Source organism: Apium graveolens, chromosome 6 (assembly GCF_009905375.1).
Source record: "Apium graveolens cultivar Ventura chromosome 6, ASM990537v1, whole genome shotgun sequence".
Taxonomy (NCBI): Eukaryota; Viridiplantae; Streptophyta; class Magnoliopsida; order Apiales; family Apiaceae; genus Apium; species Apium graveolens.
This window is the reverse complement of record NC_133652.1, coordinates 38,374,218-38,396,897: the sequence shown is the minus strand read 5'-3', so window position 1 is coordinate 38,396,897 and position 22,680 is coordinate 38,374,218. Positions and strand designations below refer to the sequence as shown.

General features: G+C 34.9%; 1 protein-coding gene across 1 annotated transcript; it reads left to right on the top strand.

The window, feature by feature from the left end:
* The first annotated feature begins 1,672 nt into the window (after positions 1-1,672).
* On the top strand, positions 1,673-4,177 carry LOC141667893 (cysteine-rich receptor-like protein kinase 44). Its single transcript, XM_074474533.1, has 7 exons — positions 1,673-2,141; positions 2,222-2,362; positions 2,438-2,565; positions 2,655-2,865; positions 3,019-3,256; positions 3,373-3,520; positions 3,638-4,177. The coding sequence occupies exons 1-7, from the start codon at positions 1,817-1,819 to the stop codon at positions 3,938-3,940; spliced, it is 1,494 nt and encodes a 497-aa protein (XP_074330634.1). The 5' UTR covers positions 1,673-1,816; the 3' UTR covers positions 3,941-4,177.
* The last annotated feature ends 18,503 nt before the right edge of the window (positions 4,178-22,680 follow it).

The window sequence follows — 22,680 nt, the reverse complement described above, 5'->3', positions numbered from 1 at the left end:
TTAAAGTTGGTAAACAATATAAAGAGGAAGACTAAAATGATTGTTTTGCAACTTTCCATTTGACCTACCATGACATCAACGGTTACTTATCTAAAGGGTTTGTTATTAATCTTGCAGTGCCTTCCTGGTAAATACCTTACTATTTCAGGGCATGAAGTGTCATGAAAGTTGCTAGTTGCTACTGTTAGCGGTTAAGAACTTTAGATAGGATACAATTTCTACGAAAAGCAATCGTTGTCCATGGACTAAATACGGACTACATGGAAACAATAAGTTATTGCAAAATCACAAAAGTTGCTAGGGGAATTATATGCAATACTCAATGTGACCTGAAAGCTAGAAGAATCCTTACCTCCTTGATAACGCGGTATATAGAAATTAGAGCCTCCAATTTCGTACACAATATGATAACACGACACGAAAATAACGGGTTTGATTTGACATTTTTGATATACGAACACGAAAGTACACGGATAAATTTAGTGTCGGTTTTGGGTTTACACTTGGGTACACTGCACGAAACGAAAGTACATGAAATAAATAAATATTTAAATAAATTTATCAAAATTATATGAATACATATACTTTACAATAATACTTTACATATAATATTTAAATTTAAATTTAAATTTCATAAAACTTGACTGCACTTGAGTCTTTATGACTTATTGACTTAAGACTCGAATAGTAAAAAATTAATATTTAAATATATATTTTATTTATCTTTATTTTTATTATTAATCTTAAATTACACGAAACACGACAAGAAACATACACGAAATGAAGGTATACGAACACGAAACGAAACGAATTCTTAACGATTCAGGTTTGGGTTAGACATCCATGACACGAAACATGAAAGTACACGACACGAAAGTACACGAAACGAACGAATTGCTCTAATAAAAATACTTAACACAATGTTTTCTCGCTTGACTGGACCAACTGCGTAGTTCAGAAATGGAAATGGGGGCAGATGATATGATTGAGTTTAGAAAGAACCTTGGAGTCTCTCAAACCGAGTGGAACTCAGCTATAATAATTAAGGAATGTTTGTTTCGGTCATCTGTCTTCTACTTGTCCTCGACATTATTAAACTCCGTTTGTTTATATCTCAAAACAACGTTCGTAGCTGTTTCTAAAACACTTCAAAGAACATTCATGATTCAACTAACTATACAAAGACGTCCAATTTGACTTTTCCGCTACAGAGACCGTTCTATTCTTACGTCTCTTTTAAATATCAGAAAATAAAATATTTGAAATGTACAATACTTAACTAAAAGTTAGTAAGCATTTCCCTTTATAGCTGAAAAAATATGACTACAAACTTGCAAGTTTAGAGTGTTTTCCACAAATTGATAATACAATGATACCAATACCCTCTCCTGTAAACATTATAATCATTTTTGGTGTTTTGATTGGGAGTATCTCTTTTAGCCACTCTGATCATCTACGCACCTATTGTGGTACTAATGGTAACTACACAAGTAACAGTATTTACAAAAAGAACCTTGACACTGCTCTAGCCAACCTCAACTCCGCTGCAAACACTAGCAACTCCGGTTTCTACAATGCCTCTGTGGGCCAAGGCCCGGACAGAGTTCACGCGTTAGTGCTCTGTAGGGGCGTTCAACCGGATATTTGCAGAAGCTGTGTAAAAGACTCAACGAACAAGCTAAGAAAATTATGTCCTAACCAGAAGGTGGCTTTTGAGTGGTACCAAGAGTGCATGTTAAGGTACTCGAATAGTACGTTGCTGAACACATAAGTGACAGAGCCAACCGGGACCTTGGAAGGGCGTTTTTCTAAAAATATGGTTCAATTTAATCAAGACCTTAGAGATTTGATGGATAATTTGAAAGCACAAGCTATTCAAACGAAGTTTGCCACCGGGAAAAAGAGGGGGCCGGATTTTGACACTATTTACGGGCTTGTGCAGTGCACGCCTGATTTATCTTCAGTGCAGTGCAGTGACTGCCTTGATAATGCTTTCAGATATATTTCAGCATGTTGCAGCGGAAGAGTAGGTGGCCAAATTTTGAAACCAAGCTGTAGGCTTAGGTTTGAAGTTTCACGTTTTTATAATCAAACAACTGTCATTGATGCACAACCACCACAGTCACAGCTGCCTCCACCAGGTAAAAATGATGAAGCATCTCTGCAAATTTTCGAATTGATAATATAACCTCTAATATTTTATTTATATATGGTACTGTAGTTGCTGGCAAAGATGATAATAACATCGGCACCGTCATTGTTATTGTTGTTGTAACTGTTGGTTTTGTTATACTACTGCTTGTTCTGGTTTGCATCATTAAAAGAAAGCGAAAGCAGAGGATTGCTAATGGGAGATTGCTGGGTAAGTGTTATTATGTTGCAGAGTATTCGGCATTGTCATGTTTGTGAATTTAATCTTCTACGCTTGTTCTTTCAGATGACAATATAGAAAATATAAACAGCACTGAATCCTTACAATACAACTTTGGCACTGTTGAAGTTGCTACGGATCAGTTTTCAGATAGCAATAAACTCGGAGAAGGTGGATTTGGAGCTGTTTATAAGGCATGAAAAGAATTTGAGCGGAAAGTGTTTTTAATTATCACAAGAGGCAACGTAATACAATCAGTAATTGACTAACATCTATTTTGTAGGGAACACTTCAAAATGGTGAAGAAATAGCTGTTAAAAGGCTTTCTACAGGTTCCAACCAAGGTCAACAGGAATTCAAAAACGAGGTCACGTTAGTGGCAAAACTGCAACACAGAAATTTAGTTAGACTCCTTGGTTTCTGCTTTGAAGGAACTGAAAGACTCCTTGTATATGAATTTGTGCCTAATGCAAGTCTTGATCAGTTCATCTTTGGTATGTTATCTAACTTTAATGCTTTGATGACCGACATTTTTATTTGTTATAAAGTTTAGGTTACATTTCAAAAATGATTTAGTGTTTCTGTCAAAATTTAAGATACTAAATTAATTGTTATGGAATAATGATATGTGGTTGGCAATGTTGAAGATTCAGAGAGGCGTTCCTATATGGACTGGGAAAAACGATACAGGATTATAGGTGGAGTGGCTAGGGGACTTCTTTACCTTCATGAAGATTCTAGACTAAGGATTATTCATCGTGATCTTAAAGCGAGCAATGTTTTGCTAGATGCAGAAATGAATCCTAAAATTGCAGACTTTGGCATGGCAAAGCTATTCAATATAGATGAAACTCAGGGAATGACAAATAAAATTGTGGGAACATAGTAAGTCTTCTTCCAAATTGTACCACTTATTGCCAAAAGTGTAAGAATCATATATTAATTTCTCTAGTGTTCTACAAATTTAATTTTATCTCAGCAAACATCTTTGTAAATTGCAGTGGATATATGGCACCTGAGTATGCAATGTATGGACAGTTCTCGGTTAAGTCTGATGTATTTAGCTTTGGTGTATTAATTTTGGAAATACTAACTGGTCGGAAGAACCATTTTTTTCAAAATGGAGAGAATGTAGATCTTGCGAGCTTTGTAAGTGGACACTGAGTTCATGCATCAGTTTCATATACTGCATGCACTTATCATACTTGATCATTTTAAATTATCAAATGCAGTTATCTGATCTCATCATAATTAATATTCTTTTAGGTCTGGAACAATTGGCGAGAGGGGACTGCAGTTAATATAATAGATCCGATACTAAGAAACAATTCGGTATCAATACGTGAAATGATAAGATGTATTCACATCGGATTACTTTGCTTGCAAGAAAATGTTACAAACAGACCTACAATGGCTTCAGTGATGCGTATGCTAAATAGCTTATCTCTCACTCTTCAAGTACCTTCAGAACTGCCATTGCTTAGCGATAATATAAATTCAAGTGGCAGTCACAAATCTAGTGATTGCTCTGTTGACAGAGCTCCAATCACTCATCTACATCCTCGATGATTCATTCACAAGTGTCCATCGGCTTTTATTGGTTTTTAAGATCTTGCATACATTTTTCTTCAAATGATTTCCTTGATTGAGAATAAATTATTCCTAACAATTTTAAGAAAGCATCGAACAACCCCTTTTGCGACGGTTGAATACGAAAAATGACAAAAATACCTCTTTTTTTGAGTTTGTGATAAAAATATTTTTTTTTTAAAATTTTGGCCAAAATTACCCATCTAATATGCATTTTTCAGTTATGTATTACTAATACGTATTTTAAAAATGGGTAATTTGTATTAAAAAAAATTAAAAGAGAGATACGCATTCACATAATGTGTATCACCCATTTGATTCTGGTGATACGCATTTTTTTAATTTAATTTATGTAATACCCATTTTTCAAATGTGTGATAAATTTACACATTTCTAAAATGCGTATTACAAGGGTATTTTTGGCCAAAAATTTCAAAAAAATGGTATTCCTATTACAACTTCTAAAAAAAGAGTTATTTTTGGTCATCAATACCCTCGCATACCTTCACGCACTTATACATCTACTTTATTTATGATTTATTTATGATTGATTAACAAGTGGCGGCTTTATTTAATAGGTGATGAAGAAGATACTATTGAGAAACTCGGTAACATTATTTTTAAATGGATTAATTATAATTAAGCCCTTAAAGTACAATGTGATATACACATGAAGTTTTGAACAAAAAAATTGCACATTTTAACCCGTTAACTATATGTTACGTACATTTCAACTATTTTGCTGAATTTTTTTTCCAATATTACCCTTAAAAATTGTATAATTCAGCCCCTAAACTATGAATTTTGTACACTTTAATCCTTTAATCATTTTTTATATACTTGTTTTGATTCTTGCAAAAAAATATTTAAAATTATTTAAAATCTATTTTTTTAATAATAGTATTTATCATATTAATTAGTTTATACAATTAAATAAGTTTTAATTTATATCGATTATAATTACATATATGCTAGATATTAATATTATATTATTATTTTGCAAGTTTATTATAAGTAAAATTTATAATTCTAGTAAAATTCACCGAAAGTAAACTAAATATAATAATACATAGTTAATTAGTATCTTATACATTTATATATATTTAGTATCATTTAATAAATAAAAAATGACAGAAAAATGATTGACGAATAATGTTCCCTTAAAGTATCTGATTGGGGACATAATAACCCTTGAGGTTGAGAGCAGTATTGGAAGAAATTTTGACAAAAGGGTTAAAGTGAACAAATCTAATAATTCAATGGTTAAAATATATAACTTTTTTTTTCAAAGGTTCATGTGTACAGTGTGTCATACTTTTAAGGGTGTGTCATACTTTTAAGGGTTAAGTTATAATTAATCCTTTTTAAATTTATATTTGAACCTCTGCATTCTGAATTCTGACACTGAAGTTGTGAAAATTGAAAATATGCCATATTCTGACTCCAGTACTAGTTCAAATTTCGGGAGTATATATTTTTTCAGTGAAATTAAATGAATAAATTTTTATTTAGTTATATACTTAAAGAAATTAATCCGAATTTAGGGGAAAACTTACTAATCTATTTATAAATTTTATTTTTATTTTGATATTTTTCCTAATTTATTTTATATTCTACTTTTAATTTTGATATTATTGCATACGTTGAAATGTTGTTTCCATTTTTAATAAAACGTATTGATTTCAGATTTTATGAAACCTTATTATTATTATTATTATTATTATTATTATTATTATTATTATTATTATTAAATCACACAATATTACAAGCTAACCAACCAAGTCCCAATCACAAAAATTAAAAATATTTTATTTTCAAATCCAAAATCAAATTTATTTCAAATTTTTGTCCAAAACAATATAAGATCTAACGGGGTCGAGACTGTTACGCCCAAAATTAGGTGTAACCTAATTTTATATCTCGAGAAAATAATGGGCTCGCCTAAAGGTATAATCCTCCAAAAAAAATGGTTATGGACATTATTTATTGAAGAGATTGTAGAAGAGTCTTAGCTTTATGCGGAAAAAGCTTACTAAGCTTAGTTCTAGCTCAAAGCTATGATTAGGCACTATTGGCAGTAAAAGCATTAAATATATTGGACATAAAGATTATGGGCTCGCGGAATAGTGACCTAGCCCAAAGGTTGGGATTGGGCCTCGATCAGGAAAATCATGGCCCAAAGGTTGGTATTGGGCCTCGACCAGGAAAGGTTCGAATTGAGCCCTGATAAAGGAAAGTCCAAACCCAAAGGTTGGGATCGGGCCTCGATCAGGAAAGGTTGGCATTTGACTTCAACCAAGGAAAGTTCTAACCCAAAGATTGGCATTGAGCCTCGATCAGGAAAGGTTGGCATTGGGCCCTGACCAAGGAAAATACTAACCCAAAGGTTAACATTAGGTCTCGACCAGGGAAAGTTGACATTGGGTCTCGAGTAAGGAAAGTCCTAGGCCAAAGGTCAAGCCTAGAGCAAAGTAGCTGTTAAACAAAGATTGTCAAAAAAGAAACGTCCTATCCCAAACGTCAACATTGGGCCTCTGCTCATTAATTCAAATCCAATCCATTTAATACTTATGCCTATAATGGATTAGTCCCCATTCCGGCTAACATAGATCGCCCAGTTAAGGGGGTCAAAAGACGTCACCCCTATGTAGGTCATAGGTCTCAAAACTCATTACTTTGTTTTCTTTTTTCATGGTTCTAGGTTGACATTGACTCCGATGTTCTCAGGCCAATGACTTGACCACCATATTTTGAAGGCGGTGACTCCGATCCATTAGGACGGCATAAAGGTGAGCCAAGGCTTGTTTAGGTTACTTATTTTCTGAGAACTACGTTTGGCTTGATCCACGATAAATAGGGGTACGCAGGAACATTGTATGGAATGAAGCAATTCTTGCGAAATAGTGAGAACCCGACATTCGCTTTTGATTGCAATTTGACAATTCATACGATCTCAGCCATCCCCAAATACCAAACCCTAACCCAAATCATCCTACGTCGTTCCCCATTGACGATTATCGCCATACATCATTCCTCGTCGTAAACTAACATCCCACGTCATTCGTCGTCGTCAATTACCACCACAATTCTAGCAATCATCCCCGAATTCGGTTTCACCAAATCCATCCGTTAAAAATTGGCGTTAGAAGGAGGTATTTTGGCATCTCTAGAGGAAGGATGTCGCAATAAAAAAAATCGTCAATGAAGAACACTAGATGGAATATATTTAGGGGTTGCTGAAGAGGGAGATTCTTTTACTACCCCTCTATTAAGAAGACTCCAGATCTACGCTACATGCTATGTCAAGTAGGTGAACTTTAGATCTTGAGAAAGTTGTCACCCAAGGTAAGGGAAACCCCATCCTTCAAATTGGGGAATACCTATTTGTTTGATGAGTGCGATAATAAATAGCATGACTCTTGTATTGATACGACCGAGTAGGAGAGGCATCTTCAGATGAATTTTATCGAAGTTTGGAGAAATGCCGCGACCCTGTGGAAGCAAGGAGCGTCGCCCAAAAGCGACCACTAGAGGTCGCTTTTATTAGAAGATCATCACAATTCAGCGACAAATGGGACTATGATTGAGAGAAATTATAGCATGATGGATAAATCTAGGTCGGCATAAGGTATCAAGCTATGGGAAGATGTATTACCGAGAATAATGCCTAATATGAGGATTTAGAGTTATAGACTCTTTGGAGTATCTTGCTGATTTGGAGGGATAGACCCTCTCAAGGATTACTATCAAAAGCGTACGCCATTTCTATTCATCTCTATTTTACTATTGCTCTTTAAAAAGTTGAATTTATTTTATTGTCTTCAAAGTCTGGAGGTAGTATATATGGGTCTTATTAGCTAGGACCTCTAATTATGAATATAGAATGCATATCTCTATCTCCAAAATTCTCAGATTGGGATACATTTGAAGACCTTCTATGAGGATTATGTAGAAGACCTCATCTATGTGAGATGCATTTTATTTGATGAAGACCTCCCACGACGGGGGGGGATATAATTTGTGGAAGACCTCTTTCAAAGGGGGATTTTATTTTATGAAGACCTCCTGTATAGGAGGTTTTAATTTATAGAAGACCTCTTCCGAATGGGGATATTTGCATATTTTCATAAGCCTATCTCCTAAGGGAGTGCATTCCAACTTGCTCTAGTAGTTCGTACTTCTGGATGCCTTAGTACTGCTGTAGTATCAATCTTCGATTTCTCTTTCGCAGAGAAAATTGCCCAATTTACTGTTATGACTCGTACTTCCGGGCATTTCAGGAATACTCTAGTGAACCGTACTCCCAGCACCTTTGTAACATTATAGGATTGATATTAGTCCCTCTTGGGAATAGGTCTATTCTTTTTTTTTGAAGGCCTCTAAACATGAGGATATGAAGGATGCCTCTATGTGAGATGCCTATACGTGAGATGCATCTTCGTGAGATGCCTCTACGTGAGATTCATCTACGCGAGATGCCTCTACGGGAGATTCCTCTTCGTGAGATGCCCCTCGTGAGATTCCTCTACGTGAGATGCCTCTTCGTGAGATGCCTTTACGTCCTCTTCGTGAGATGTCTCTTCATAATATGCCTCTTCGTGAGATGCCTTTTCATGAGATGCCTTTACGTGAGATGCATCTACGTGAGATGCCTCTAAGTGAGATGCCTCTATGTGAGATGCCTCTGCGTTAGATATCTCTAAGTGAGATACCTCTTCGTGAGATGTCTCTATATGAGATGCCTCTTTGTGAGATGTGACATGTACAGAAGAATTTTGTGTTTAGTTTAACACTTGTAGGAGAGCTTGCCAAAGCCTCTCCTTATGCTTAAGAGCTCGCCCAAGGCTTTCACCCCACATGACAGGTCGCCTAAAGCTCTAGCATAAGAAAGTCGCTCCTCTATAAGAGAATTCTCATAAAATTATCCTCTACTGAAGAGCTCGCTCAAAGCTCCCCCAGCTTGAAAGGTCTCCCGGGAGTTGTCACCCAGTAAAGGTCGCCCAAATCTCTCCCTTTGTTTGAGAGCTCATCCAGAGAGATTGCCTAAATCTCTCCCTTTGTTTGAGAGTTCACCCAGAGAGATAGCCCAAAGCTCTTGAACTCGCCTTAGATTTTTTGACTTATATGAAGACAGTGCTTTCATGAAGATATATAGTTTTGCTTAAAAGGATGCTTATTTTTAAAAGTCCTCATGTGGGGGAGGGTGTTATTTGGAGAAGACCTCTTCTAAAAAAAGATGACATATGTTAAAGACCACCTATAAAATGGAGATGTTATTTGGAAGACATCATCTAAAGAAGGATGTTACAATTTGAAGACCTTCTATGAAGGCAAATGTTATCTGTAGAAGACCTCCTCTAAAAAGAGATATCATATATTAAAGACCTCTAAAGGGGGATGCTAATTTTTGAAGACCCCCTTTAAACATGGATGTTATCTGTAGATGACCTTCTCTAAAAGGAGATGTCATAAGTTGAAGACCTTCTCTAAAAGGGGTGTTATTTGGAAGACGTCCTCTAAACGAGGATGTTATCTATAGAAGATCTCTTCTAAAAGGGAGTATTATTTGGAAGACCTCTTCCAAAATAGGACGATATTATTTGGATAACTCATGAAAAGAAGGACATTATCTCTTGAAAAAGGTCCCCTGGGGGTGATTATGCTTTGAAGATCCTTAGAGAGTGATTCTGTTTTGAGGACCATCGAGATGTGAGTCTATCTCGTGACTAGTATTCTAAGACGGAAGAAAATTATAGAAGTACCAACTACTTAGCCTATTCAAAGAAGGCCAGACCTTTCATAATTCATTATCCACAAGGTCGAGAGAATGCGGTAATAAATGAGACAAGAAGTAATGGGCTTATTAACGACCTTACCCTATATTATGAGACCTCGCCTTTTAGAGCCTAGTACATAATATGTGTATGATATTGGAATGCTACAATGAGAAATTGAAGAATGATAAGTCGTGTCTTTCTAGCAACTAAGAATATCTCCCACTTATCAACGACCGCCTCATTGGAAAAGCCTCACGCTCCACAAAAGTTCTCTCATTCTTTCAGTGCCATCGGCTACTAGGCCTAGCTATGAGATATTTCCTTAAAGAAATTGGGTCACACTTCAAAGATTTACCAATAGAAGAAGTAAAAAATATCTAAATCCTCCTACCACTTTTCAACGATGTCTTCATTTTAACGGTGTCTCTCATTACAATGACGTTGCCCTTTTAGGCCAAAGGCCAAGTTCAAGTAGTCAACATTGAAGAATAATCATTCAGAACAAGTTTATGTGAAATAACGTGCCACCCATTAGTGAACCGAAATCGCCCGTTAGTAAAGCAACTTCTCTTTTATTGAATTATTGTCGTATATTAGTGGACCTGGTGTCACCCCCCGAGAGTAGTATTGAAGAATAAAGAACGATAACATGTAAGGAGAATCCCGCTCAAATTCTGGAAATTCATGAATATTTATCTCATTCTTGGAGTAGTCACTCTTTAGAGGAAGGGAAAGGATAAATACCGGGAGAATAAGTTAGTTTCTCTTACAAATACTTGTTGCAAGAAACTGGAGTTGTCATGCCTAAAAATGGGCATCGACCCTAATTTGACGTCTAGAGGTTCGACCCGATAGATGGGAGAAAAGACATCGCCCAAAGGTAGGGGCCATGCCCACTTCTGAAGGATGTCCTCTTTTGGACACAATTAACGATAAAAGATTTTATCTTTCAAGTTTGACGTGTCACTCAATGCATGGTGTCCATTACTAAAGGTATTCTCTACCAAAAAAATTTGCTCTAACAAAGGTGTTCTCCACCAAAGGTTTGTCCTCAACTAAAAGGGGTTCTCTACCAAAGATGTTCACTACCATATATAGTGTCCTCCACCAAAACTGTGTCCTCCCCAAAAGGTGTCCTCTACTAAAGCTTATAGAGCTCGCCCAATGATAGAGCTCACCCAAAGGTTTACTTGAGGCCTTAGCCGTAGAAGAAAACATAAAGACATTGGACTTGAGAAAGGCTCGCCCAAGTATCATGATTTTTTAAAAAGTTTCTTTTACTCTTAAATTTGCAAGAAACTAAGGGCAATTATTACACCCAGAATTAGGTGTAACCTAATTTTATGTCTTGAGAAAATAATGGGCTCGCCTAAAGGAATAACCCTCCCAAAGAATGGTTATAGGTCTTATTTACAGAAGAGATATAGAAGACTCTCAGCTTTATGCGAAAAAATCCCACTAAGCTTTGTTCTAGCCCAAAGCTATGCTTAGGCTCTATTGGTAGGAAAAGCATTAAAGATATTTGACTTAAAGACTATGGGTTCGCGGAGTACTAACCTAGCCCAAAGGTTGCAATTGGGCCTCGATCAGGAAAGTACTAGCCCAAAGGTTGGCATTGGGCCTCGACCAGGAAAGGTTCGAATTGGGCCCTGACCAAGGAAAGCCATAACCCAAAAGTTTGCATTGGGCCTCGATTAGGAAAGGTTGACACTGGGTCTCGATCTATGAAAGTCCTAACCCAAAGATTGGCATTGGGCCTCGATTATGAAAGGTAAGTATTGGGCCCTAACCAAGGAAAGTCCTAGCCCAAAGGTTAGCATTAGGTCTCGACCAGGGAAAGTTGGTATTAGGCCTCGACTAGGGAAAGTCCTAGCCCAAAGGTCAAGCCTAGAGCAAAGATATAACGACTCGCATATTTTTGTAATATTTAAATGTGTAATTATTGCATAATTAATTAAATAAAGAGTGTAGATTAATTTTGATCTATGTATTCTATTTACTATTATTTATATGCAATTGTTGGATTGCGTGGATTGTTTGTATGATTATTTGTTGCACCATATTATTTTTGTTTCGCTTTTAAAAATAATTTTATGGTAAACTTATTTTCAAAATTATTTGGATTGTCTCTAAAATTATTTTTATGAATTTATAATTTTAATTATTTTTGGGATTTTATAAAATTTACAAATCAATATTTTGTTAATTATTTATTTTTAAATGATTTTATGATTGTGTTTATTTGTAAAATCCATATTTAATTCCAGGATTCCTCAAAAATCATGAAACTCATATTTTATTAAGTTCATAATATTCTGAGAATTTTAAAATTATTTTGGTAATTTTCGGGGTTAGTTTCAACCGCGCGTTGTTTCGTTAATTTGTTAAATCCGGGTATTTTGCGCGTTTGAAAATTTCATATTAAATTGTGAAAATTTATTTTACTAACTTCTGAATATTTCGAGAATTTTGGGTATAAAGTTTGTAAGTTTTCGATGTGTTTTAACGCGTAGCCGGTACGTTAATGTAACAGAAAATGATATAAAAGCAGGCTGGACACGTGTTTAATTATGGCAGATGCAGTGATACGTGTCCAAACCTTATTCTTTTTTCCTCCTTCTCTGTTATTTCCCCTCCCCAAACGAGCCATGTTTTTTTGTCTCTCTCTCAATCAAATCTCTCCCATCTCTCTCCTCTCAAATCTCTCTCGCTCTCGTCTCTCTTCCCTCCCTCTTTCTCCTCCTCGATTTCTCTTCTCTTTCTCTTTCTTCTTCTCCGGTTTCTCTTGCTGTTGCTCCGGTGAGTTTTCGGCCGGTAGTTCCGGCGAGCTTTCTGGTTTCGATTCCTGTTTCAGCTTGATTATATAAATATACATACATGATTATATGTATATTTCTGTGCATGTGTGATTAAGTGTGTGTTTGTGACTGTATGTGTGTGTGTGATTGTGGTTATGTGTGTGTGTAGCGGCGGTTGGCCGTGTGTGTGCTGCGGCTGTGATTTGTTGGGTTGGGCTTCTGTTGGGCCTTAGTTGGGTCTGGCTGGTATGTTTGTGTGCAGTTGTTTTTGGACTGTTGTAATTCTAATTTGGGTTCCTTTTTGAGCAGAAAATGTTTGATTAATATTTTGTGATATTAAATTCAATGTGCGCGGGAAATTGTTTTAGTAATTAGTGAAATTTATTCGGACACCCGAGATTCGTTGGGCACCAACAGATTTTACCGCCGTCCGCGATGAATATTTACGAGCGGACGGTGAACGGTGATGATTTTGATCTGAGTCCTAAATATTTTAAATAAATAAAATGATCGTATAAATTAATTTCAAAGCATAAATAAATATTTGTGTGATGAGTTGTATGGAAATTATGAATTGTGAATTGTTGGGTTATGACGTCGATTAATGTTTCGACGGGTAGATCTATAAATAGAGGAGTCGCTGTCAATATTTTTCTAAAAATTACTTTTACATACGAATCAAGTGTATATATTTAAATAGATACAAATCGAACCCTAATTGTTATGTGTACCATTATTATGTGTATATTATTATTATTATACGAATGTGTACGAGTCGGGAATCGTGTCGTTGGGTAATTAGTTTAGTGAGGATAAGTCAAGCATAACCGGTCATTTAACCTAGATTGTTTCAATTATGTAGGTTCTAGTCGAAGGACCCAGTAGTTGAAGTCGGGTTAGAGCCGAGTCAGTGTTAGTGTAAAGCTTCGCAAGGCAAGTACCCCTGAACAAATCTTTTACGGTTCAGTATATATGAATGATTGTTGATTTAAATTACGTACCGGAACAGAACGTTTTAAGTTACGTATTCTCCGTATTCAAATATATTTTATTAACTGATGTTTTGGGGGAAAAGTAACTTCTGAAAATGTCTATCTCTAGATTGTGATTAAATTGAAAAGATTTTAGAATGTGTGATGTGAGATAATTGTTTAAAAAGAGATAGGTGTAATTGATTTTGAAAATTGGATAAAAACGGATCAGATAGTGGATGGCGGCATAAGAGGCCCATAACGGCCCATCATGGTTGCGTAAGAGGCTAAGTCGGTCGCCCTATTTAGACTGCTTAGTCCAGCATGACAGAGATCTAGCTAGTCTTTGAGTTCAGGAATAAATTATGGTGGGATAGACTGATCAGCTGTCCCTAGGATTCGTCCAATTTTATACCTGATTTTGGTTTTGTGGTTCCTGTAACGGAATAAACAGTTTTGTGGTCCCCGTAACGTGACAAATGATTTATGTTTCCTGTAATGGGACAGTGATTTTGGAAAAGAAATAGCATGCTAAAATTGGACTCTGGTCTTTTTTTACACAGCACATTACAGATGATATTGTTCCCCAGAGCATGCTAGTTTTGATATCCAGTTTGTACCTGTTTTACTTGTTTTTATAAACGAGACCTGATATCTGTTCCTATACTGTTTTTATATACACTGTTTTACTTGTTATTCATATAGTGGTACTGTTGAGCAATTGATTGCTCACCCTTGCAGCTTATTTTGCACTTATTTATTGCAGATGTCTAGAAGACCAGGGCAGAGTAGAGTGTCAGCCCCCTCCGGTCCCGGGTCCTCTGAGGTAGTTGTATCAGACCCTAAGGTCTGATGAGTTGCTGTAATAAGTTAGAGTGCTGGATTGTGATATAAGTTAGTTAGTTGTTGTGTTGTAAACTAAATAATACTTGAACCTGCATCGACTCATGGTTTGGGGTTGTGTTTTATAAGAAAGTTTAATTAGTAATTTATATTCGTAGTTTGTTATATTTTGGTGATGTCAGCCCCTGACCCCGGGGTTGATGCCGTCACAAAAGAAGCTGTTTAACGAAGATTGTGAAAGAAGAAACGTCATAGCCCAAACGGTAACATTGGGCCTCTGTTCATTAATTCAAATCCAATCCATTCAATACTTATGCATATATTAAATTTATACTTAATAATTGGATAATTTTTATTAATTATCTGATCTGAATATATTATATTATAGTACGTATATTATATATAATATATAATTATTTTATAATATAAATTTAAATTTTCAAATGTTTATATCATATTTTTAAATATATTTAGTTAAAAAAACTAAATAAATGACATAAATAACACTTTTTGGGATTAAGTGACAATAATTCCTATTTTTAATATTTTGGCTCATTTTCAGAATGAGTATCCCACAAAATTTTATTTTCAATATGCATTTTTTTAAAAATAAATTGGTTGAAATCCCCAATCTGTATTTAGGGATAAAACGTATCTCATATAATAAGTCTCAGAAAATAACTTTTAAACGAATTAAAATTAGGTTAAATACTAGGTTATGAGATGACCTATTTCAAATATCTAGTATAAGAAAGCGTATGTTAATGATGTTTTTTACCGCATATCTCAAATTAGATATTTAAATCACCAATTTTGAAAAATGTGATATTTTTGCCCATCACCTAAATTTTTTTATTAATTAAATAGATTGTACATTCGATTCGATAAACAATGATCCTTCCCAACCAGTGGTATATGAATTTCCCCGAAAATGTTTGGCTTCAGATTTGATCCGATCTTATCATAGTCTCAAAAAAATAAACAAATTCAAGTAAATATTATCGTGATTCACTTTGAATTTCAGGTAGAGCAATTTCAACAGTATCTTAATTTGTATCTTAATTCATTCCTAAATTTAATACCCCTTCCATATCGCTCATTTTGTCACTAATTAAATTTTCACTTTTTATTTAATTATATTAAACAAACTAACAATTTTCTGTTTATTACTTTTCAAAACGAAAGATAATTAGAACTTAAGTTACCATACTAACGGGACGTGGATAATAGCTCCGGAATAGACATAATGGAAGAGCATGAAAAAGTATATAATAGAGAATTCTAATAACTTAGAGTCTTTAAGTTACCATCTTTAACCAGCTAAAAGTCTAAGTGTCATTCCTTAAATAAAGAATATAGAAAATTTGTAAAATAAGTGGCACTCTAATGAATCTTAACTCTTGGTAAAAATAGTCAACCCAAGAAATTGGTTATATTTGTTAAACCTCTACATATCTGTAGTAAAACTCCATGTTATATATTGCCAAAGAAAAATAAAATATTTTATTTATAACGTCTTGAAATAATTATAACATATTATTTTTAAAATATAATCAATCATTATAATCAAACACATTCAACAAATTTTAAATTATCGGTATTTTATACTATTTATGCCATGGCGTTGGAGATGCGACATCAATATTTATGCTCATTTCCAATAAAATTCTTGTAGTAATCCCTTATGTAATATTTTATTATTAAAAAAATACCATTATTGCAAGATGAAAGAGAGAAAATAATTATTTTTAATTATTTATAATAAATTATATGCTTTAAGAGAAGAGAGGTCAGCTAAAAATAACTAATAAGAAGTGGATCATAGTGATTTCATTATACCTCATTTACTTCGTCAATTTTGTAGTTATATAGGAACTTAAATTTCCTCGTAAATAAATAATTACTACAGATTACTAGGTAATTAAAATATTTGTGTGACCTTATTTGTTTCGCCAATTTTGCAGGAACTTAAAGTTACTCGTAATTAAATTATTACTACAGGTTAAAGGTAATTAAAATATTTGTGCTTGATTTATTGTTGTGTAACTAGAGGTTATTTAGTTAATTTTGGTAAGTAATTAATATTTTATATTGAATAGTTGTGTAATTATGGTGAATGTTGGTAGTTAACTTAACTATGTAATTTGAAGTTCTTTGGATTATAAATAAGTTACAGTATTTGATTTATTGTATTTTAAATTGAAAAAATGAATTTCAAGTTACAAGGTTTTTATAGTTATCACTAGTAACTTAGTTAATAAAGTCACTAATGATCACCACAAGTTACTCCATCTGGTCTATTATATATGTGACGTTTGACTTTTTTTCACGTATTTTTAAGAGTTTTGAAAATATAGTTAAAATTAATATTTAAATTTTCTTTTATGAATTAAAATATAACATATTTACTTTATTTAGAAAAAAAATTTAAAATAATTATTTTAACTGTACATTCAAAGCATATTGAGGTGTGTAAAAAGTCAAACACTCGAAGTACATAGTAATGTAAGCATAAAATATTAACTACTTACCAAAATTCATTAACTACTTATCAAAATTAACTACATAAAAAATTAAAAATATTCATATACCATATAACCTCTAGTTGTATCTTTTTTTGAATAAAAGCATTTGCATTACTTAAATTGAATCGTACACAAGACTCTCAAGAATAAACTCAGGAGGGGTATTAACCCACACCTTAACAACTGACAATGAATACGTCGCTTTTGCTAGCTTATGAGCTACGACATTCACATAGCTTTTAACAAACTGAAGTAGCACATTTTCAAATTGCTTACAATAATCAACGCCATCAGAAACAATTGTATAAAAATAATAAGCTCCCTGGACAATCCTGCAAGCATCCGCCAAATGCTTCGAATCTGTTTCGAATACATAATTTCTGAAACCCAACTCTTTAAGCCAGGATATTGCCTCTATTAAACTAAATGCTTCAGCTTCCCTTGGATATAATAGCACTCCAATCCTTCGACTACGAGCTCGAACAAATTCGCCCTGCGCATCTCGAATTACTACCCCCACCCCTATACATTTAAACTCCTCAAACCTAGAAGCATCTATGTTAACCTTAACCCATCCCGAAGGTGGTTTACTCCACTATCCAAGGCTTGTATGTGAATTCACCATATTTCTGGTCACCTCATGCTGCACACTCCTCCAATAACAGGTTCATTGCTCACTATCTAACACCAAAATCTGACACATTAATCTTCTCCCAAAGCCACTTATTCCTACGGTTCCAGAGATTCCAACACAACAATGATACTAATACCAATTGCTCTCTAGTTCCAGCTGGAAAAATACGCTGAAGAATATCAAACACATTTCTCCCCGGTAGTACTTGAATGAGATCATAAACACCACTTGTTGCCCACACTGATTTGGCAAACTTACAAGTAAACAACACATGAACATCATCTTCATCTCCTGCATGACACCATGGGCACCTGACATCCATTTGAACATGTTTTTCTATCAGAGCTACAACTGTTGAAGGGCAAGAACTAAAAACTCGCGATAAAAATCAAAACTTTCTCAGGCACCTTCATCGACCAAAGATTTTTCCATAAAGTAGAATAAGGTGTGATATGTTCACCTTGAATCATTCTATAATAGCTCTTCACCGTAAAAATACCCTTCTCGTCCAGAACCCAAAACCAAGAATCATGTCTACTAGTTGCAGGTAAAGGAATCCTCTTAATAAGCTCTTCATCTCTACTATTAAAGATATCATTTAGTACCTCCTCATCTCATTTATTTTCCCCAGGTACCAGCAAACTTTGTACTGTAATATTCTCAAGTTCTTGTGGAATATCAGTCGTTACAAACCCGTTCTCACTACACGGCAGCCACAGAACTTGCCACACCCTCGTACTATCTCCATTCCCAATACGCCTCCTACATCCTTTCCTAACAATATCTTGGGCCGCTAAAATACTTCTCCACATATAATTAGGATTGTTTCCTAGTGTTGCATTAAGAAAATCACCATTAGGAAAGTACTCGAGCTTTCATCAACTTAGTCACCAATGGATTCGCATTATTTAATAACCTCCACCCTTGCTTCACTAACATTGCATATTAAACTTTTTGAGATCCCTAAAACCCAAACCCCCTCCTTATTTACTCATGCACATCTTATCCCAAGCTTTCCAACGAATCCCTTTTTTTTCACCCACTACCCCACCTTAACCATTCATCTGGCGCTGAATCTCATTGATTATATCATCTGATAACAGGAAGAGATTCATCCAAAAATTTGGTGTACACTGCGCTGCCGTTTTCAGAAGCGTAACCTTACCAGCCTTTGAAATAGTCTTTTTCCCCCAACCCTGTAATTTATTACTCACTCTGTCCTTTAAGAAACTAAAAACTTCATTCTTTTTCTTTCCAATTCACATAGGTAGACCCAAATACTTTCCTGGGTCAAACACATTTGTAAACCCCAGAATCTCACAAACTCGTCTTCTTCTATCATTCTATGTACATGGACTGAAGATAACACATGATTTACTACAATTTATTCTCTGTCCAGACAATTTTTCATACCTTTGAATAATTCTCCTTATAATTATTGCTTCAGCTTCCGTTGCTCTAAAGAAAAAATAGCAGTCATCTGCGAAAAGCAAGTATGAGCTAGAGCGCCTCGAACAATTTTACATCCATGTAAAAGCCCTGCCTCTTCATTCGGGAAAATAATTGAACTAAGAGCTTCTACACACAGAATATATATGTATGGAGAAATAGGATCTCCTTATCAAATTCGGCGCTCTGGTCTTATATCTCCAAACTCAACACCATTATGAAGGAAGCTATACGTAACAGTACAGGCACGTACCATTATTCGATTAAACCACTTTGCATTAAATGCGAACTTATATAACATCCATTCAATAAATCCTCACTACAACCGATCGTCGGCTTTAGATACATCAATCTTCATTCCCACAACACCTCCTTGCTCTCTCTCCGTCTTTGTAAGTAACCTCCCTTCCACAAAAGCGCTCTGTTGGTCAGAAATTATATCTAATAAACAGTCCTTCAATTGGTTTTCCATGACTTTAGAAACAATCCTCATTAGTATATTACATAAAAAAAATTGGTCACAACTCCGTCATACGTTTACTCTCTTTAAACTTCGGAATTAAACAAACCAAAGCACGATTAATCCATTCTATATGCTCACCAGTATTAAAAAAATCCTGATAGAATTTTATGACATCCAGGATCCAACTTAACAATACTCCAGTATGTTTGAAAAAACGCAAGGGTTTAACCCATCTACATTTGGTGACTTCTCAGGGTGCATAGAGAAGACAACCATTTTTACTTCTTCGCTCATCACTGTTATTCCAAGCTTACCATTATGGTCCTATGTAATCCTTTTAACCTTTTCTCTCTCTGTAAGGCCATTTACCTCCATTAAAGATTTAAATAAATCAAAAAAATAATCCACAATAATGCCTTGAATATCCTCATCTCCTTCCTTCCATTCATTATGCGTGTTCATAAACCTTTCACCTGATTATTTCGTTTGCGTCCCAAAGCAAATTTATGAAAGAATAGGGTATTTTGATTGCCTTCTTTCAGCCAAAATTGCTTTGCCCTATGTTTCCAACTTGCCTCTCTAAAAGCTTTAAAAATTCCTCTCTTGCTGCATTATATTTTTTTTATTCCCACCTTATATCTCCCCAATCTATACTTCCTTAGATCACACTTACACTGCTGCAATTTAATGCGCATCTCTTTTACCACCCCCACCCCACTCTTCTAACTTCAAGAAATAATAATCAATTTTCCCCATAATATTTCTTGCTACTATTCCCTCAACTATCTTGAATTATATTAAAACAATCCGACTCCTTAATCCATACATTTTCAAAACGAAATCCCCTTCTCTTAGGGGCATACACCAACTTATTAAGCTGTAAAAATAACGGTAAGTGATCTGAAGTAGATATATCCAGTACCTTTACTTCAGTCGAGGGAAATAGATCCATCCACCCCTGATTTGATAGACCTCTATCCAATTTCTCTTGAACCCAAAATGCACTTCCTCTCGACCTTTCCCAGGTGAATTGGTTACCCACAAAACCCAAATCCCTCAAACCACACTCATTAACAGTCTCAAAAAAACCTTCCAACAAAAACTTTGGATGCCTATGCCCCTCAACCTTTTCATGAGCAAACATCATATCGTTGAAATCCCTTATGACACACCAAGGTAAGTTTGACCTTGATGCCAACTCTCGAATCAACCCCCAGGATTCCCTTCGTCTCTGTCTTTCGGGACACCCATAAAAGCATGTGTATCTCCACCGACCCACCTGTTCACAAGCCACCTCAAAGTCAATAAAATGCTTCGAACTTTCTTTTATTTCAACTCCTCCTTCGCTCTTCCACATAAGTGCAAGACCACCTCCATGATCTTGAGCATCAATTACAAAACACCTCGCAAACTGAATTAATTTACATACACTATTAATATTCTGCTGCTTAACTAAAGTCTCAGACAAGAAAGTTAAGCTTGGCCTAAACTGATTAACGATTTATGGAAGAAACCTAATTGTCTGTGGGTTGGGCAGCCCACGATAATTCCACACAAAGATACTCATAATCCTAGGCGGGCTTGGTTTCTAGGGCCCGCCACTTGCAAGTTTTTTGGATCCATTTTGTTTTGGTTATTATTTAAATAAGGCCATCAGTCTGCATTCTTATATGCCCATTACCTTTATTATTTCCTTCATGTTCCACCTTTTTTGACCCATTTTTTGAATTGTCCTTCTTAACCTGAGTATCATTTTCTCCTAAAAAATCGCCTCCCAATATATGCTCCACACGTTTTATTTTTGAATCTGAAACCTCTATTTCCTTAACACCACATTTCCCTCCCATAAAATTCTCCAACTGATTTACAATTTGATTTCTTATATACCTTTCACTTGATACTCGCGATTTAAAATTAATCCCATTTCCATCACCACTAACTTCGTTAACAACTCCATCAACCTCCATTAATAATTTTCTCCACCTTCATCTTTACTCGTGGTTGCTGAACCTGAAAATGTACTTCTAGATGACCAGGCATTGCTACTATCACTGATGTTTCGAAACCATCTTGACACCGTATTCATGTTGGCATTTCTTGTTGGTGCACGTAACCAAGTACCATATGCTCGAGCAACAACCTTATCCGGGTTTGCATATACAATATTGCACTCGTGTTCAAAATGACCAAGCCTTCCACATAAAAAACAAAACGTACTAAGTCTCTAATATTTGAGATTAATCCAACTCCCCTCCGCCCCTTCTCTTCTTATTTTCATCCTTCTTTTTAATGGTTTCTCCACGTTCATGACTACTCTGACCCTTACAAATGATTTTCATGCACCATTAAAATTTGATGGATCATATTTAACATACATTTCAATGGATTCTCCCACACTTTTAAGGATATTCTCAGATATTAGCCCTCGAGGAATATCATAAACCTGTACCCACTTCTCCTTCTCCTATAATTTCATCATGTGAAAATTCTCAGATACTTGCAATCGATTTACACCAATAATGCATGTTCAAAAGATCATGGACCACCATCCAATATTTTTCGTAAATCTATTCTATGATAAAATACAAATGAATGGCGATGATCCCCCAAGTCATGGATCTCAATTTATACCCTCCTTTGATCTCCATACTGAAGCCATAATATTCCTCATAGCATAAAATTTTATATCATATTCCGTTAAAAACCTCCCTACCAGAGCAAACATTTATTTTTTCTCCTCCACCTCCTTATTACCCACTATTATTTCCTTCTCATCCTCATCTTCGATACCCAGATTATGATACATTTTTTCCAACGATTTCCCCCTCTTGCCATAACTGCACTCTAACCAAATTGATAAACAACGAAGACTGGATATTATATAGAAAGACTGATAATAGACAATATTTGAGAGAATGATTGATATACGAGATGGTATAATATGATAAAACAAATGATTGATAAAGATCTTTGAAAAAGAAGAAAATTAGCTTTGACTTTCCATATAGACAAGAGAACTCTGAAAAAACAGAGAGAGAAAAATAGCTGATATTGTAGCAATGTTAGTCCAAACCAGTGTTCTAAAATGCGGGAATCAAAATTGTTCGGTGCAGGGATCTTTCAGTGATTAATCGGCTAATCGGTGATTAATCGGATTGATTAATCGGATCATTAATTGTAAAAAATTTATTTAATAAATAATAAAAAATAATTCTATTTAAATGTCATTAACCTTTTATAAGATTTAAAAAAATAAAAC

Coding starts and splice junctions, on each gene's coding strand:
- LOC141667893 (XM_074474533.1), top strand. CDS start 1,817: ATGGTTCAATTTAATCAAGACCTTAGAGATTTGATGGATAATTTGAAA. Junction 2,566..2,654: donor GATTTGGAGCTGTTTATAAG/GCATGAAAAGAA, acceptor TCTATTTTGTAG/GGAACACTTCAAAATGGTGA. Junction 3,257..3,372: donor AATAAAATTGTGGGAACATA/GTAAGTCTTCTT, acceptor TGTAAATTGCAG/TGGATATATGGCACCTGAGT.